This window comes from Chiloscyllium punctatum, chromosome 17, assembly GCF_047496795.1.
Source record: "Chiloscyllium punctatum isolate Juve2018m chromosome 17, sChiPun1.3, whole genome shotgun sequence".
Taxonomy (NCBI): Eukaryota; Metazoa; Chordata; class Chondrichthyes; order Orectolobiformes; family Hemiscylliidae; genus Chiloscyllium; species Chiloscyllium punctatum.
Window position 1 is genome coordinate 58,279,144 of NC_092755.1, and position 20,108 is coordinate 58,299,251.

A 20,108-nucleotide genomic window follows, 5' to 3' on the forward strand; every position below is an offset into this window, starting at 1 on the left:
GCAAAGCCATTCCCTTGACTGTGTTTTTTGTCTGTCTAGTAGCCTTAGTGTTTGTGTGCTGAGTTTGTCCACCTTCAGGCCAGGGCAGTATGGAGGCAGCTCTGCGCTGTCAGAGGTGCCACATTTTGGCCTCTGTGTCATATCAAGGTGGATGCAGAGGATCCCCTGGCAGTATTATGAAAAACAGCAATGAAGTTTTCTCTGGTGTCTCAGCAAATAGTTATCCCTCAATCATCATTACCAAATCCAGGAATATCTGGCTGCTTTCTCAGTGCTGACTGTGGGACCCTGCCGGACACAAATTGGTTTATGCTACCTATATCTTAGTAGTGACCATGCAAACTGCTTCATTGTCCTCACATGAGGGTCACTGTCATTCTGACAATATTCTTTGTATTATTTTGAATTGGACAGCAGTCATCTGCACCTACAAAACAGTGACCCCTAATGGAGACACAGTCTTGTACAGCCTTAGGTCTTAGGACTCTCTGTAACCTCAAACTTATGTTGTTCTTGCATTTCATGGGAAGAGAAATGCACTCATAATCACATTCTGCCACACCTAAGGCCGTTGTATGGATCTGCACACAGGTTTGGCCTCTTTCCCTTGTATTAGGTAACCTTACTTAAAGGTCTGGTGAGCTGCATTCATAGAAGTCCCACCCACAAATACAAATGTAACTCATAAGGTATAAAGTTTGTCACAAAATACAGAAATCAGCAAATGCTGGACATATGCAGCAGATAAGGCAGTACAGAGAGAAAGAGTTGAAATTTCATGTCACACTCCACAGGGTATATTGTAGAAAATTACAGACTGAGAATGCTGAGGTTACTTAGCTATGGAGGGAGACATAAGCGAGTGACCTGAAATATTGACTCTTTCATTCCCTGCAGGTGCTGCCTGACTTGCTGAGCATTATCAGGGTCCTGTGTAGTTTTTGACAATGTTCCCTGCTGCCAACTGCACTCTACACTCTGACCCTACACTTCAGTTGGTTGCAATTTCCACCCTCTCATTACCCCCAGTCTTTGTGGTTGGCCGTGGCTTGCTGTTTGTTTACAGTGAATCCCAGTATCCAGCTCTTGCAGGGAGGGAGTAGCATTCCTCCACACATCCCAGGGAACACAGGCAGTTTTCCGAGCCGTGCCCCCTGCCAGTGCTGCTCCCTACTGGGAGCATTGGATCGCAGTCGGGAATTCTGCATGTTGAATGGAAGCATGTTTTTTAAAAATGTACTGATTCGGTGAGGAGGTAATTTTGTGATGGAGGGACTGGAGTGTAGAGCGCCACCAAGAACATTATTTAATTCGAAAACTTCGTTCATTTGGGTTTCAATCATTTATGGTCTTTTTGATAAGGGGTCACGTTTGACAGTTTGATGTCACTGGGTAACTCAGTGTCTCTTTAACATTTCAACTAAAAAATAAACAATACAGGTTCCAGTATGAACAGGATTGAGCCAGTGACATTACCTTCTCATTGAAGATAACTGAATGCTATTTGAACTAATAGCATCCTGCATCATATTTCGATTGTAAATGTGTAACACACATTAAAGTACGTGGGAGATATCTAATGCTAAACTGTTTTATCATTAGGACAGAGAGCTGGGAGCAGAGGAAATTGAAGGTAAACATTTCAGTTTTTTTATTAACTTATGCCGTGACTAAGAACCATTCTCCAGGAAACCCTGACTATATATTTCATTAACAACCAAAGACAATGAAAGTGTTTTGCAAATCATCACAGATATATTTGGTGGTTTCCCCATCCAGGGTATCTTTCAGCTTTCACATGGACAAGGTGTGGTTTTTATAACCTAGATACCATGTATCCCTGAATTAGCTGTTTTCACGTGAGGGAATGACGTTAAACTAGAAATCATGCCTAACAAGTTTGACAGTACAGACTTGATGGGCTGAAGGGCCTCTTGCTCCTGCTGCTCGGATGCTGCCTGACCTGCTGTGCTTTTCCAGCGCCACACATTTCGACTCTGATCTCCAGCATCTGCAATCCTCACTTTCTCCCGAAGGGGCTCTTCTGTACTATATGATTTTATGAAAAGTGTTCAGAACCCCTGCACCTGGAAATGGCAGTGTTGGTATGAACCACTCCCATTTTTGGCTAACTGTTCCAATATTCCATTATGAGAAGAAATTGTTACTGTCTGCATAATTTTAACATGTTTTTTAAAATTTACTAATTGATATCATAGAACCTTACATGACTGATTGAGGCCATTCAGCCCATTCTGTCTCCTTAAAAGAATTTGTTTAATTGTCCTTACTCCCTCTGCTCTCCACTCACTCCCCTGCAGTGTTTCCCATTTCATGAGTTTAGTTGATTCCCTTTTGAAAATTGGGTGCTCTTCAGAGGGTCGGTGAGGTCTCAAAGGGCCAAATGGCCTTCAGTCACACTGTAGGGATTCTATAATTGTATAGGCCTGTTAGCTTTACATCTGTTATTGTGGTGATATTAATGTTCAATATAAAGAATGTAGTAGCAGAGCATTTAGAAATATATAATACATTCAAGCAGAATCAGTGTGGCTTCTTGAAGAGGAAATCATGCCTGACAAATGCATTAGAGTCTTTTTGAGGAGGCAATAAGCAGGATAGATAAAAGGGACCCAGTAGGTGTCATACATTTGGTTTTCCAAAAGACATTTGATAATGTTCCCCAAGTAAGAGCCCATGGAATTGGGGCTAGTATATTAGCCTGAGCAGAGGATTGGCTAACTAATAGAGAGAGATAGAGGGGCCATTTTCAGGCTGGCACTGTAACTAATGGAGTTCCACTGGGATCACAGCTGGGGCCACATTACTTAAATATATATTAATAACTTGGGTGAGGGAACTATAGCCAAGTTTGAAGATGACATAACAATAATTGGGAAGGCAAGTAATGAGGATGGCACAAAGAATCTAGATGGGGAGATAGACAGGTTGAGTGAGTGGGTGTAAATTATTGTTTTCAAAATTGTACACAATATTTCAGGTGTGGTCTCGTCAAGGCCCTGTACAATTGCAACAAGATATCCCTGTTCCTGTACTTTAATCCTCTCAGTATGAAGACCATCCCACCATTTACTGCCTTCACCACCTGCTGCACCTGCAATGCTCACTTTATGTGACTGCTGTACAAGGACACCCAGGTCTCACTGACCTAGCCTTTACCTAATATATCATTACTCGAATAATAATCTGCCTTCCTGTTTTTGCTACTAAAGTGGATAGCCTCACATTTATCTGCACATTAAGTCTGCATCCTCCTCATAGTTCACCCCCCCACCCAGCCTGGTATTGACTGCAGACTTGGAGATATTACATTTAATTCCCTCAGCGAAATAAATATTCTGAATAGTGAGAGTTCACAGTAGCTGGTTGCCACTCAGACAAAGACCTGTTTATTTCTACTGTTTGTTTCCTGACATCCAATTCTCTGGCCGTGTCAGTCCATCATTCCCAATCCCATGCACTTTAATTTTACATGTTAATCTCATATGTGGGACTTTTATCATACGCCTTCCTAAAGTCCACTGGCTCCCCCAATCAACTCTACTAATTACTTCTTCGAAAACGTCCAGTAGATTTGGCCAGCATGATTTCATTTTCATAGTCATACAGCATGCAAACAGACCCTTTGGTCCAACCAGTCCATGCTAGCCATGTTCCCAAACTAAACTAGTCCCACCTATCTATGCCTGGCTCCTCTCCTTCCAAAACTTTGCTATTCATGAACTTATCCAAATGTCTTTTCAACAATATAACTGTACCTGCATCTACCACTTTCTTTGGTAGTTCATTCCACACACACACACACACACACACACCACTCTCTGTTTAAATAAAAATGTTGCCCTTCATATCCTTTTTAAATCTTTCTCCTCTCACCTTAAAATATGCCCCTAGTTTTGAACCGCCTCCCACCCTAGAGAAAAGACCCTTGTCATTCACCTGATCTACATCCCTCATGATTTTATAAACTTTGACAAGATCACCTCTCAGCCTCCAGTGCTGCAGTGTAAAAAAGTCTCAATCTATTTTTCTATCTCAAACACTCCATTCCCAGCAGCATCCCAGTAAATCTTTTTCTGTACCCTCCGCGGTTTAATTTTCGTAAATCCATGGAGACTCAGTCTTAAGCTGCCAGTGTTTTCCAGTGCTGTTATTAAAAGTTGATGGTGGCCTCTAGCATTTTCCACACTGCTGTTATCAGGCTAACCCAGTCTATGATTCCGTTTTCTGTCTACCTCCCTTTTCTAAATAGAGTCATAGAGATATACAGCATGGAAACAGACCCTGCTGTCCAACCCATCCATGTCAACCAGATATCCCAACCCATTCTAGTCCCACCTGCCAGCACCCGGCCCATATCCCTCCAAACCATTCCTATTCATATACCCATCCAAATGCCTCTTAAATGTTCTAATTGTATTAGACTCTACCACTTCCTCTGGCAGCTCATTCCAAACATGTACCACTCTCTGCGTGAAAAAGTTGCCCCTTAGGTCTTTTTTATATCTTTCCCCTCTCACCCTAAATCTATGCCTTCTAGTTCTGGACTCCACCACCCCAGGGAAAAGACTTTGTCTAAACACCTTCTTCACTATCCTATCTACCTGTGACTTCACTTTCAAGGAGCTATGAACCTGCACTCCAAGGTCTCTTTGTTCAGCAACACTCCCTGTGTATAAGTCCTGCTATGATTTGCTTTCCCAAAGTGCAGCACCTCTCATTTATCTGAATTAAACTCCCTCTGCCACTTCTCAGTCCATTGGCCCATCTGATCAAGATACTGTTGTAATCTGAGGTAACCCTGTACACCTCCAATTTTGGTGTCATCTGCAAACTTACTAGCGATACCTCTTATGCTCACATCCAAATCATTTACATAAATGACAAAAAGTAGTGGACCCAGAACCGATCCTTGTGGCACTCCACTGGTCACAGGCCTCCAGTCTGAAAAACAACCCTCCACCACCACCCTCTGTCTTCTACCTTTGAGCCAGTTCTGTATCCAAATGGCTAGTTCTCCCTGTATTCTGTGAGATCTAATCTTGCTAATGAGTCTCCCATGGGGAACCTTGTCGAACGCCTTACTGAAGTCCATATAGATCACATCTACCGCTCTGACCTCATCAATCCTCTTTGTTACTTCTTCAAAAAACTCAATCAAGTTTGTGAGACATGATTTCCCACACACAAAGCCATGTTGACTATCCCGAATCAGTCCTTGCCTTTCCAAATACATGTACATCCTGTCCCTCAGGATTACCTCCAACAACCTGCCCACCACCGACTTCAGGTTCACTGGTCTATAGTTCTCTGGCTTGTCCTTACCACCCTTCTTAAACAGTGGCACCACGTTTGCCAACCTCCAGTCTTCCGGCATCTCACCTGTGACTATAGATGATACAAATGTATCAAGAGGCCCAGCAATCACTTCCCTAGCTTCCCACCAAGTTCTAGGATACACAAATAATTGTTAGATATCTTCTGCAATCTGTTTATTTCGCTTTCCTGTTCAGTCATGTGTTCTAGGGTCCTGCTTCTCATTTTTCACACCTTCCAGTCCCTGTCACCTGACTGAATCTGTCTGTTACAAGTGTGTATATGACACACTGGATGAATGGGTATGATAGCTACACAGTTCACAATGCAAGCCCCACCTTCTTAAGTTGCATAAACTCCTGGTACATTGCCCTGACTCTTTGCTCAATAGTTCTTCAGTTCTAAGAGCACATGCCTCAACAATGGGCTACCTAACGTTCGAATGTGGGAGCACACATATATAAGCTGGGGCTTGTCAGTACAGTGTAAGTGTTGGGATATGCAGAATCTCAGCGAGGGGGTCTGAACCTAATTTGTATGGTCCAACTTCACAGAACAGACACAGTGTGTCAAGAATGCCGAAGACTGTTGTGTAACTCCCCCCTCTCCTTTAGGTCAATGACTGTAGCCACAGATCTCCAGACCCTAATACCTGGAATTCTCTCGCTCAATATCACCACCACCCTTCTGTTCTCAACTCCCGCCGATGGGACTAACCTTTTAGATCCTTGGTTCATTGTAGATCTTGTGTCTGATTAAGTGTGTCTGTGTGCCTGGAGATATTATCCTACAGTGTGGGTGGTATTTGAATGCAAGTTGTTGTCGGTCACATTAATTTAATACTCATGGGAGACCTGATTTGTTTTATCAAAGGATATTTCTTTATGGTCAAATTGCTGTCTGTTGGCAGAGCTGAGAGACGCATTCAAAGAGTTTGATAAGGACAAGGATGGATTCATTGGCTGTAAAGACCTGGGTAACTGTATGCGGACGATGGGCTACATGCCGACAGAAATGGAGCTGATCGAACTCTCCCAGCAAATCAACATGAACTGTAAGTTGAGACTTTGTGATGATCTAAATAGACTTGGTTGCAATTATGCTACCTTTCGAACATTGAAATCTGAAGCACAGCAGGTGTACAACTTGAGAAAATTTCATCTCATCTGAAGGCCAGATGAATGTAATGAAGTTGAAACAGCATCTGTGTAGATCAGGTACAAAGTAAAGGGAAGTGCTCTTGGCATTAATGTTGGTACTGGAGCAATGCTGTGGGATTCTGGTCCGGTGTATTGGCCATGCTATAGAACAGATCCATGTCACACAAGTGACTGTGGTACAGGAAGTGCCCGACTTACCAATGTTCCATACTTGGGAACCACCCTCCAGCTTCTCATTTTTAAAATTATTTTTAAGAATCTCAGTTGCCTGCAATGTTTCGTCCTAACGAACGGTCGGACTAATTTGCCTGAATCTGTTCCGACTTACATACACATTTGGCTTACAAGCAGCAGAGAAAATGGAACCCATATGTAACCTGGGGACTTCCTGTCCTTGCCAACATTGCCATGGTTAGGTGCTTCTAAACATAAACCAGCTTTTCTGAACTGTGTCCAGTCTTTCCCTCTCAACAGCCTCCCTAAGGTATCCTCCCCAGTATTTAATGTGAGAGATTGGATATCAAGCATTACTGGGTTACTGTTATATTTTGATGGATTGTCTTTAAAGAGCGAGGAACTGATTACAGGTGTCCCCCAACTTTTTGAACGCCACTTCGCTTTTACAAAAGTCCCCATATTGGTACTTATTTTCGCGAATCCAAAGAGGATTTTTGCTTTTATGATAATCAATAAATATTTTTGCCATAAAAGTCATGCATCTTCGCTTTTCGTCATTTGCAGCTTACAAAAGGTTTCCTGGGAACACTCTACCTTTGGATATTGGGGGGATATCTGCAGTCACAAACCAGTTGTATGCATAAGTGTTCCAGGGGATCATGTTCATGGCTGCAGAGGAGAGTCAGGATGTGTGTCCTAAGGCAGTCTTCCTACCAGGTAGCATGGCAATTTGGATTAAAGGCATTTGAACCTTAACCTTTCCGAGCCTAAGCTGTTTCCAACATCCGAGAATCACATAGCATAACAGGCAGCAAGGCCTCGTCAAATCCTGTCAAGCCCCAACCTGTGAACAAGCAAACCAAAAACCGTTTGATTCCCGCTTAAGACTCAGTAGAGACAAAAACAAAACTGCAGATACTGGCGTCCAAAGTCGAAAGGCAGGAGTCTGGAAGAACACAGCAAGCCAGGCAGCATCCTGTAAGGGTCACACCCGAAACATTGACTTCTCCCCCTCCTGATGCTGCCTGGCTTGCTGTGTTCTTCCAGCCTCCTGCCTGGTCTACTTAAGACTCAGTAAGCGCAGAGTGATTTCAACTGACATTGTATTCCCTCCATGGCTGGCATCGCCTAACCTGACATATCACAGTGATGCCAAGTCCTGATGCCCTCTACAACATCATGGCACATGTACAAGCTGGTTGTACTGAATGGCCAAGGGTGGGAAGTTGTTCGGCACAACACTATATGCCTGTCCCCCAGTCTCCTCAAGCAGGAACATTTACACTGAATGTAGTGGGAAGTTTAATACCTGGAATAATTAAGCGCAGTTTAACCAAAGAAGGATGATCTGGCTATGGGGGAATTTCAATGAAAGTTTACCAGATTGATCCATGGAGTGGCCAAACTAACATATGAAGAAAGACTGGATTGCTTAGGACTGTATTCACTGGAGCTTAGAAGAATTGTTGGGGGAGTGGGGAAGTCTCAGAAAAACCTATAAAATTCTAACAGGACTAGACAGCAAGGATGTTTCTGATGCTCCAGAACCAGGAATCATGGCATATGGGGAGGGCCATTCAGGATTGAGGTGAGAAATATCTTCGCCCACAGAGATGGGAGCCTGTGGAATTCTCTGTCACAGAAAGTGTTTGGGGCCAAAACATAGAAGGAATTGGATAAAGTTCTTAGTGATGATTGGCCTTGATCATGTTGAATGGGGGAGCTGGCTGGAAGGGCTGACTGCTTCTGTTTTCTATCTTTCTGTATTTTTAATGTTTCTAATGAAATGACGACTAAAAATAAACATTGCAGCTAAGTGGAATCTAGTGTTGGGTCTTACAGCCTGTGTTCTTCCAGACGCAGAAGACTAATGCAGTTGAGCAGGTTACTTCAATTCCAGGTCACCCCTGACACATACAGTTTATTCAGCACTAACTCAGCTTAACAACTGACACCTCAAACAATCCTTTGCAGTTCAGATATTTCACTGTTAAGTCTGCTGCCCCCTGGAAAGTTTGTTATTGATCTGTTTCATTGATGTAATCCCAGCCAATGATTAAATGCTCTGTTTTTTAAAGGTTAGGCCACATTTGATTAAACAGTGCATTTGGGACTTTGTTAAAAATACAGTTCTCAGATTTCAATCCACTACACCAAGGAACAGACAGTGTCCTTCCATAGCAGCCTAGTTATTATGTGGGTGTTTAATATGTAACTTGTCTCATTAACCTGATACCTAGCATTACAGATCCCACAATCTCACAGGGGATCCCATAGAGTCATACAGCACGGAAACAGACCCTTAAGTCCAACCAGACCATAATCCCAAACTAAACTAGTACCACCTGCCTGCGCTTGGCCCAAATCCCTCCAAACCTTTCCTATTTATGTTCTCATCTAAATGTCTTTTAAATGTTACCCACATCCACCACTTGCTCCAGAAGTTCATTCCACGCACAAACCATTCTTTTTTTTTAAAAAAAACATGTTTTATTTAAATTTTTCATTTCTCACTTTAAAAATATACCGTCTGTGTCTTGAAATCCCCACCGATGGAAGAGACACCTGCCATTCACCTTATCTGTACTTCTCATTGAGTATAGATAAGGTGTATCTCTATAAGGTCACCTCTTAACCTATAGATCTCTATAAGGTCACCTCTCAACCTCCTGCGCTTAGGAACAGGGGTCTGCTGCAAAAAAAGTTAACTGTGAGGAAGAAATTATACCGTGAGGCCTACGAACAGCACTAGGTTGGTACAATGCCACTGTGAAAAGCCCAGTATCAGTGTGTGAGGATGCTGCTGTTTGGAATGAAATGGGCAACTGTGTTCCAATGGCAGAGTGTTCTATATTTTGAAACCAGCTGCCTCCAGCATAACAGGGTAATTATTACTCTCCTGCAGGGTCTGTGGCACTCTGTCTATTGATGCGACTGGGCAGCCATTAAGAACGGGTTTTTAACCCAAACTCCTGTGCTTTTCCTCGTGGCTTGTCGTAATCTCGGCAGAAACTCATTTCCTCACTCTGCCTCAAGGGCTGGTGCTTACATCATGGGACTATTAATCCAGAGACCCAAATGATGTTCTGGCATCAGGGTTCCAGTCCTGCCATGGCAGATGGTGGAATTTGAATTCATTTTAAAAAAAAGTCTGGAATTAAGAGTCCAACAATGAAGCTACTGTCAATTGTCCAAAAACCCATCTGGTCTACTAGTGTCCTTTAGAGCAGGACACTGCATTGGCTCACATGTGACTCCAGACCCACAGCAACGTGGTTGACTCTCGGCAGTTAGGCCTGACCAATGAATGCTGGCTGAGCCAGTGATGCCCACATCCCAAGATGAATTTAAAAACAGCTTCAGGGTGCTAATCCAGAGGAGCTCCAGAGAAATTTGCAACCTCTTTTAAAATGAATCTTACTCTTCCTTTGCTTGATAGTTAATTGACATTCTTTTAGAAATGTGTCCAGCTTGAATTGGCAGCACATAGAATCCCTACAGTGTAGAAACAGGCCATTTGGCCCATCAAGTCCACACCAACCCTTTGAAGAGCATCCCACCCAGACTCAGTTTCCCATGGCAAACCCACCTAGCTTACATAACCCTGGACGCTATGGGCAATTCAACATGGCCCATCCACCTAACCTGCAATCTTTGGACTGTGGGAGGAAACCTCACAGACACAAGGAGAATGTGCAACCTCCACGCAGACAGCCACCCAAGGGTGGAATCGAACCCAGGTCCCTGGCGCTGTGAGGCAGCAGTGCTAACCACTGGGCCACCGTGCTGTATGTCAACTCTCCCAAGTCTCGATGTTCGCTGACAAATGGAGACTTAGCGCACTGTGATTGAGATGCCTTTGAAGGAACCAGTGGGCTTCCTGCTAAGCAGGACTCCCTGTCTCTGCCACTTGTACCTGGAGTCTGTCTGAGTAGGCAAACAGAATTCACATAAAAGCAAAATAAAACACGTGAGTGCTGGAAATCTGAAACAAACCCAGAAAGTTCTGAAGGATCTCAGCAGATCCATGGAGAGAGAAACAAAGTTAACATTTTTGAGCCCGATACAACTTGTCTACAGAACTGTTCGATGCAAGATTCCTCTGGGTCATTGGTCCCTCTGTCTGTGTGGTTTATGTGAGTGCTGCACTCTAGCTGAAAATGGTCAAACCAAATCTCCTGGCCCTGAAGATAATGTTTTCAGAATCAACCTGCTCAGAGATAACAATGGCACGGTGGCACGGTGGCTCAGTGGTTAGCACTGCTGCCTCACAGTGCCAGGGACCCGGGTTCAATTCCACCCACTGACAGGTGTCTGTATGGAGTTTGCACATTCTCCCTGTGTCTGTGTGGGTTTCCTCCGTGTGCTCCAGTTTCTTCTCACAACCCAAAGATGTGCAGGTTAGGTGGATTGGCCATGTTAAATTGCCCATATTACCCAGGAATGTGCAGGCTAGGTGTGTTAGCCATGGGAAATGCAGGGATAGGGTAGGGGGTGGTGAGTCTGGGTTGGATGCTGTTTGGAGGGTCAGTGTACCTTATGGGCTGAATGGCCTACTTCCACACTGTAGGGAATTTATGATAATTAAACACCTCCGGAGCAGGTGAGACTTGAACATGAACATCCTGGCTTAGAGCAAGGGATGCTACCACTGCATTACAAAGACCTCTTCCATAGGTAGGGTTGACAAAACTCATCTGAAACATTGAGTGTCTGGAAGAAGTAGTCCCACAAGGGAGAGAGGTAGAGAGTGGCACAAATTGAAAGGGGGGAGTGTTTTATATCGACTGACCTTGCTCTGAGAATTGAGGAAACTGTGCAATGAATGACTCTTTCAGACACACTATTCCTCGTTGAATCTCTGTTGGCTCTACAGTTAGATAAGAGTTTCATCACACTCATTGTGAATCTGGTTTGTAGATAGTGAAGTAAGAAAATGCCCTTCCAGAAGGGCTGAGTGTGACCCCTGGCCTACAATCTTCTCAATCGCGAAAGCACCTTTTATTATCATTTTTAACGAAGAACCTCTTTAAGATCTTTTGCAGACTTTTGTGGTGTGTTTGACTCATTGCAGAGACTTACTGTGACACACAATAGTCTTGTATTGTGTCGAGGCAAATTTTTATCATAATACCCATGTAAAAGCAAATGGCCATCTTGGGAAGAGAGGGGCAGTGACATTTTAGCAACACTATGAAGCATTTATCGTAAATTTACATCATGCTGATGCAAGCTGCCAGAATGATAGAGCAAGGTTTAGAAATCGTTCTCGATGTTGATGTTAACGTGAAGTTCTTTAACACAAAGCCAAGAAGCTTAAATTAATCAAAACACATACGTAATAGTAACAGGATGACGATCACTGATGCAGATTGTTTAGGGAGAAAGATTTAAAGAGGAAGGAGGTGATTAAAATGCAAAGCAGCTGGGGTCTGCAGACTGGAGGTGATGTGTGGACAGAGTGTGGTGAGGCGCATACAGGGTCATTAGGGCTTTGTCAGTATGATCCACAGACAAAGGCGAATTCGGTAAACTCTTGGATATTAGTCCGTGAAGTCTACTGGTAAGAGTTAGAGTGTGATGTACTTTTGTCTGATACCATGATAATGAGCCAGCAACCTGCTATACATCAATTCCGGTTTTCATTTTGATCGATAATCAGATTGAGAGGCTGCAAAACAGGTCGGTACTTCACTATAATCCATCTGATGTAATCGTACAAACACAAGATCGACCCACTGACTGAAACAAATGGCACCATTTTTCATTAGGACTGGAGATTCTTACACAACTCATTTTTCACAAGCGGCTCTCCAACCTCTTCATTTACAACGTTAAGCCACTGTGCTGGGATAGCCCCATGCTGCCCCTAACCCATCCTCACCAGCATTGTAGAGGATGAGGTAGACCCCCTCACCATCATATCATAGCAGTTAGGGATTGGCAATGAAATGACCACCGTGCTGATTTGCCTGTGTTTGAAGATACAAGATCTCTCAAGAGCCTGCCACAACAATTGAAATATTTTCAGAGGGTCTTTCTGAGTGTGAAGAGAATGAAAAGAAAATCGTCTCTTGCCTCGAAATTACCCTGAGCGATGTTCGAGGAGGGGAGGTTCTTGTGGTGGAGTGGGAATGTCAATACCTCAGGGCCAGAAACCCCAGGTTCAAATCCCATTGCAGTTCTGGATGGCCACACAGGGTGCTTTGTAATGGGTTTGATGAGGTTCAGTCTCAGCCTGTAAATCTGTCCCACCTTCCCGATGACCAGCAGTAAGAGCAGGAGAGATTTCTGGTCAGCCAACCTGCAGAAGGCAACAGCAAACATCTGCAGCAGCTTGTCATGCGCAATTACAGACCAGTGCAATGGTACATCATGGTGACCAATACCCTGTTAGAATCCAGTACCTGAGGGTGTTGCGGACAGGGATGTTGGGGAGTCAGTGTCTTTGTCTGTTCTTTGACCATGTTTGCTATCCTGTTTAATTTAAACAGCACACAGCCTCCATTGAAGTCATTCAATGCCAAGCTACTGAGCCCTTGTCCTCTACAGTCAGCAGCAAGCATTCCTGGGCTGTGGTGCTGTTGTTTCTTCAATAATGAATGTATTGAATCTGTTGTTGCAAACTGAGCTGACTGGGCTTCTTGCTTCCTTGTGCTTTATTTTCAGTGGGTGGCCATGTTGATTTTGATGACTTTTTGGAACTGATGGGACCAAAGCTTTTGGCGGAGACGGCTGACATGATTGGAGTGAAAGAGCTTCGAGACGCTTTCAAAGAGGTGACTGTTTCAAAGATTATACCATAGCCAGAACTGGGACTTGCCCAACCTCCTTCCTTATCTTGGAATTTAGGGCAAAGTCTGTTCATACAATTTCTCCATTGTTTCCATTAAGCTCATTGGACAAGTCACCAGCAGAAACTCAGGTATTGGTTTGGGTTTATATTAATTGAGGCCGTTCTCGAATGTGAGAGCCAATGGGAAACACTGGATGTGCCTGTATTTCAGAGGGCCATACGGCCTTCTCTCATCTCCCTTCCATTCTGTTTACTCAAAGAGGGAGTATTACACAGAGGGGATCTCTGGGACCATAGAGTTGTGTCACCAGTGGGCAGGTGTACTTCTAAGTGTGGAAGACGGTCACACAGACTGGCACAGGATAACGCCACATTCATCTGTTGAGTTTGTTTCTGTTCAGGAGGAGAAAGGTCAGTCAGCGCTCCCGTTCCTGGTCGCCATTAAGTACATGCAGATGGGTAAGCATAGAATCAGTCATTCCTCTAATTTCTGTAAGGTGCCAGCACTCACACGGGCCTAACTACTTTAACACGGTTGCCTCTTGCTATTCCAGGGATGAGTATACATTTCCTCCACACAAGAGGTCCAAATAATGATAACATCCTGGAGACATTGAATCTCTACAGTGCAGAAAGAGGCCATTCAGCCCCTCGAGTCTGCACCAATCCTCCACCCTTATTTCCTCCGACTATTCCACCCTTCACCTGCGCATCCTCGAACACTATGGGCAATGTAGCATGGCCAATCCACCTTTAGACCGTGGGAGGAAACCCGGAGCAGACATGGGCAGAATGTGCATACTCCACACAGACAGTCGCCCGAGGCTGCAATCAAACCCGGGTCCCTGGCGCTGTGAGGCAGCAGTGCCAACCCCTGTGCTGCCCCAACTGTAGTTATTGGTGCAGTCTTCACTGCATCTTGGGAGTGAGGTCAAAACAAAACAATGACTTCACAGTGAAAGCTTCTCAGTTTGGGAGGTTGAACTCTCCCTCACTGTCCTATACCGTCAGACTCTGCAGTTTGTTAATTCCATGTTGCCAGTCCTCCTGGTACCTGGAGCAATGGAGGGTGACAATGAGGTTTGGACCTAATGGATTCTTGCTCTTTAAAGATCACAAGCAGTGTGGGGTTTCCTCAGATTCTGACACAGGGACTGCTTCTCTTTCAACTTCATGTGAAGTCCTGCTGTGGTTTGAGATGCTGAGTTGGGGATTAAGTATCCCTTGCAAAGTGAGGGTCAACTCACAGAAAATTGCCCATTTTATTGGAAATGTGCCACATCTCCAGAACACGAGCGACAGCTGGAAAGGAAGAGAAGAGGGGTCTGCATTTATATGGTGTCCTTTGGAATGTCCAAAGGCGTGTTACAATCCGCAAAGTATTTTTTGATGTGTATCAACTATTACAAAGGAGAAAAGGCAGATGCCAGTGTGTGCAGAGGAAACTCCCACGCACAGCTATGCCATCTTGTTCAGATCCTCCATTACAAGTTGAGGAATAAATATATTAGCCTGGCCCTGGGGTGCCCCCTCTCCCCCCCTCTCCCCCCCCCTTGTTGTTTGAAATAATGCCAATGGGATAGCATTCCTGGTTCCTCAAATGCCCACTGCCACTTCAATGAAAGTCCTAAAGGGAGCTTTCTCCCCACATGGCCACAACTTTCCAACTAGCAGAAGGAATTCAGGAAGAGGAAGGGCTGGCAGATTATCCCCTTCAGACGGTAAGAGGACGAGGAGTCCTCCATTACTGACCACCCCCCAGCTTCTTCTGTCAGTTTTGGCAGCGGCCATTGCTCCCAGTGACCTCATCAGTCAGTGCGCGAGCTCACTCTCTCTGAGGTGGGGCGTCCTCCTGGGTCAGGGACAGAAGCGATGCCTCCCAGACAATGATCATGCCTCAGGGTGTGTTTAATATTCAGCAACGTGTTCCCCACTCACACTCTAGGTGGCAGAGCAGGAAATCCCATCACCAATAAAACTCACCTTGTGGGATATTTGATATCCAGGTGAGAGAGCAGACAGCAGCTCAGATTAAGGTCTCTGAAAGATCAGAGCTCTCTCAGTGCATTCTGCCTCTGTATGCATTACAGGTATTAACCTGCTATAGATTATATACTCAAGTCCTGGGACCAGATCCAATAATCTTCTGATTGGCCAGGGTGCTGCCCCTTTGTGCCACAGCTTCTGATTGGTCAGGGTTCTGCCCCTTGTACCACAGATTCTGATTGGTCCGGGTTCTGCCCCTTTGTGCCATGGCTTCTGATTGGTCAGGGTGCTGCCCCTTCTACCACAGCTTCTGATTGGTCAGGGTGCTGCCCCTTCTACTACAGCTTCTGATTGGTCAGATAAAAATTAAAAGTTGAAGGGAATGTGCATGAGGAATTTCAGAATGACTTGATGTGTTGGAGTACTTGCAACAGCCAAATCCTGTTAATAGATGTTCTAAACTCAGACACCACGGTATTCATTAAACACAGTTTGACACAAACGGAGATGGAGAGATCAGTACGACCGAACTGCGTGAAGCTATGAAGAAATTACTGGGCCAGCAAGTTGGACACAGAGATATTGAGGAAATCTTGAAAGATGTTGATCTGAATGGGGATGGGCGTGTTGACTTTGAAGGTAAGAGCTGACATTGTTGGATTAGCTTTGTTCATGTTTCATTAGCTAAGTTTTCATAGTGTGTTCACAGGTCCTGCCCTGTGTCCAAAGACCAGCACAATTAGTGTACAGAAGAGAAAGGGGTGGAAATGGGGTCAAAAACAAAGCATAACAGGTTTGAGAGGACAAGTGACCAGGGTAAAATTGGATAGTCCTCTGTAACAGAAACCGGGATTGCAAAGTGTGAATCCTGTGTATGTTTGGAAGCAGCAGCTTGCAAACTCCATGGGTCTACAAATATTCTCATGGATCTGACAACATAACTGATCAGAGTATAGCCCCTGAAGTCAGAACCAAGATCCTCAATAACTTTTCAAACCATCAAAACCTTCTGCTAACACAGGGAAAACATCACTCACCTGAAAGTCATTGGTGAGCGTAATATTTGTAAGTTTGCTGCCAATACAACTCTCGATGGAAGTATGGGTAGGGAACGGACATAAAGAGGCATCGAGACAATTTAGGCAAGTCATGAGTGGGAAAATACCTGGCAGATACTCTATAACCATAAGATCATAGATATAGAAGCAGAATTAGGCCATTTGGCCCATTGAATCTGCTCCTCCATTCGATCACAGCTGATATGTTTCTCAACCCCATTCTCCTGCTTTCTCCACATAACCCTTGACCCTCCTAATCAAGAACCTATCCATCTCTGTCTTGAATACATTCAATGACTTGGCATCCACTGCCCTCTGTGGCAACGCGTTCTACAGATTAACCATCCTCTGCCTGACGAAATTCCTCCGTAACTCCATTCTAATGGGTTGTCCCTTCCCCCTGAGGCTGACCCCTCGGGTCCCAGTCTGTCCTGCTAGTGGGAACATCTCCTCTGTGTTCACTCTATCCTCTCTACCCTATCCTCTCTGAATTCTGTAAGTTTTAATTGGATCCCGCCATCCTCTTTCGAGACTCCAGCGAGTACAGACTTGGTCCTGACCTGCTCTTTGTACGACAAGCCCTTCATTCCCAGGATCACTCTTGTGAACCACCTCTAGATGCAGTCCAACACCAGCACCTGTTACGGGGCCCGAAACTGCTCACAATATTCCAAATGCGGTTTGACCAGAGTCTTACAAAGCTTCAACAATACTTCCTACTCTTACATTCTTGCCGTATTGAAATGAATACTAACATTACATTTGCCTTCCTAACTGCCAAATGAACTTGCATGAACCATGACTCCCATGTTCCATTACGCTTTAGATTTCCAGAGCATTTCCTCATTTAGAAAATGATCCAGGCCTCCATTCTTCCTACCAGAGTGTATAACCTCACACTTTCCATGATGTATTCCATCTGTTAACTCTTTGCCCACTCTTCTAGCTTTTCCAAATCCTTCTATAGCCTTCCTGCTTCCTTTAATATGACCTGTCCCTCCACTTATCTTGATGTCATCTGCTAACTTAGGGTCAATGCCCTCACTTCCTTTGTCCAGATTCTTGCTGTATAATGTGAATAGTTGGGGGTCCCAACCCTGAACCTTGCAGGACTCCATTAGTCACTGGCTGCCAACCTGAAAAAGACTCCAAATGTGGATAAGTGTGAAGTTGTCCATGTTGGTAGGAAAGCCAGAATGGGCAGAGTGTTATGGAAATGGTGATAGATTGGGAAAGGTGAATGTACAAAGGGATCTAGGTTCCTTATCCATCAGGAGTAAGCATGCAGGTGCAGCAAGCAGTTAAGGCAAATGGTCCAATGACTTTCATTGCAATAGTACAGGAAGAAGGGAGCCTGACTGCAGCTGTGCGAGTGCTTGGTGAGACCCTAGAAAGTTGTGTACGGTTTTGTTCTCCTTAGAATCATAGAATCCCTACAGTGTGGAAACAGGCCCTTCGGCCCAACAAATGCACACTGACCCTCCGAAGAGTAACCCACCCAGACCCATTTCCCTACTGTACATTTACCCCTGACTAATGCACCTAACCTAAACATCCCTGAACACTATGGGGCAGTTTAGCATGGCCAGTTTACCTAACCTGCACGTCTTTGGATTGGGGGAGGAAACCGGAGCACCCCAGAGGAAAGCCACGCAGACACTTTCCCATTACCCTTGGTTCCCAACTGATCAAGAATCTGTCTGTCTAAATGTACATAAGGGCTCTGGCAAGGACGTTCAATGACTCTCAACCCCCGAGAGAAGAAATTCCTCCTCATCTCCCTCTTAATTGGCACCCCTTTATTCTGAGACTATGCCCTCTGGTCCTAGACTGTCCCTTGAAGGGAAACACCCTCTCAGCATTTACTTTCTCAAGCCCATTAAGAATCCGGTTTGTTCCAATGAGATCAGCTCTCATTCTTCTAAACTCCAGTGAGTAGACTCCCAACCTCTTTAGCCTTTGGTCGTAAGACAACTCTCCACACCAGGGATCATCCCAGTGAGCCTTCTCTGATCTGCCTCCAATGAAATGATCATTTTCCTTAAGTAAGGGAACCAAAACCGCTCACTGTACTCCAAATGTGGTCTCCCCAGCCCCTTGTACAGTTGCAGTAAGACTTCCCTACTCTTATACTCCCACCCCTCTGTGAGAATAAGGACTAACATTCCATTAGCCTTCCTGATTACCTGCTGCACCTATATTTCGTCCATGAGTGTCCCCCCATCCCTTTGTGCTACAGCTTTCTGCAGGTTTCTTTTTCCCTTTAAATAATACTTTGTTCTGTTGTGCTCCCTTCCAAAACGAACAACTTCACATTTTTCCACATTTGTTCTCCATTTGCCAACTTTTTGCCCACTTACTTAAACTATCAGTATCCCTGCCATAACCTGCCTTTCCATCTGTTGTAGTGTCTGTGAATTTGGTTACGGTACACTTGCTGCCTTCCTCCAAGTCATTGATATATATTGTCAACAGGTGAGTATTGATCTCTGTGGCAACCCACTGGTGACAGGTCGCCTATCTGAAAAATAACCCCTTTTATCCCCAGTCGCTGTTTCTTGCCCATTAATCCATTCTTTATCCATGCAAATATATCACCTCCAACACTGGACTTTTGACTCACTCTTTAAATTTGTCGTCGTAGCTGTCCTTTCCAATTTGATTAATCTAATCAACATGAAGATGAAAGTCACCCATAATTATTTTGCTATTTTTTTACATGCTCCAATTATTTATTGATTTATAGCCTTTCCCACAGCATGGCTACTGGAGTCTGAGGGTCTGTACACTACTCCTACTAACGTATTCCTTCCCTTGCTATTGTCTACCTCCACCCAGATGGATGCTACATCATCTGATCCTGGGTCAACTGTTCTCATTTCATTTCGTCTTAACAGTGCATCTCTACTGTCTACCCCTCCTGTTTTTCTGAAAAATCAAACTTTCCAGAATGTTCAGTTCCCGGTTTTGATCTCCTTGTAAGCCATGCTTTCAAAATAGCTACGAGATTATATTCAATCTCGTTATCAATTCACTACTTTATTTGTCTACCCAGTCCGAAGACATGCTAGATTAGCTAGATTGGCCATGATAAACTGTCCATACTCTCCAGGGATGTGCAGGCTAGGTGGATTAGCCATGGGAAATACTGGGCTATGGGGATAGGGTAGACAGCTGGGTTTAGGTGGGATGCTCTTTGGAGAGCTGGTGTATACTCGATGGGCCAAATGGCCTCTTTCCGTACTGTGGTGATTCAATGATTATTCCAAATGCATCATGCATTAAGATACAAAGCCTTTAAGCTTATTTTGTTATTGAACGTCCCTGCACTTTCATGGTTCCTTGATACAATATGACATTTACGCACTCCGTCTCTTCCTTTCATTGACTGGTAACTACCAGCTCCATCATTGGTGCACAATCCTATCTTCTGCCTTACCCCACAGCCTCCGCGATTTTCGGTGTCATGGTGTATCTGAGATGAAGGATCAGGCATGATCTTGCAGAGTGGGTTCAAAGGGTCCACCCTGTGCAGTTTCTGCATTTCTGTTCCATTAAGTGATTCTGACAGGGAGCCCTCCTGTTGCTGAATGT

General features: G+C 44.4%; 1 protein-coding gene across 3 annotated transcripts in view; it reads left to right on the plus strand.

Moving 5' to 3' along the window:
- Window positions 1-20,108, plus strand: part of LOC140487875 (calcium-binding protein 1-like) — a 121,064-nt gene that overhangs the window by 92,072 nt on the left and 8,884 nt on the right. For all 3 annotated transcript variants that reach the window (XM_072587246.1, XM_072587247.1, XM_072587248.1), the window contains 4 exons: window positions 1,603-1,633; window positions 6,248-6,391; window positions 13,344-13,453; window positions 15,948-16,095. In XM_072587246.1, coding sequence (XP_072443347.1) covers window positions 1,603-1,633; window positions 6,248-6,391; window positions 13,344-13,453; window positions 15,948-16,095 — 433 coding nt within the window. The remainder of the gene's footprint in view (window positions 1-1,602; window positions 1,634-6,247; window positions 6,392-13,343; window positions 13,454-15,947; window positions 16,096-20,108) is intronic.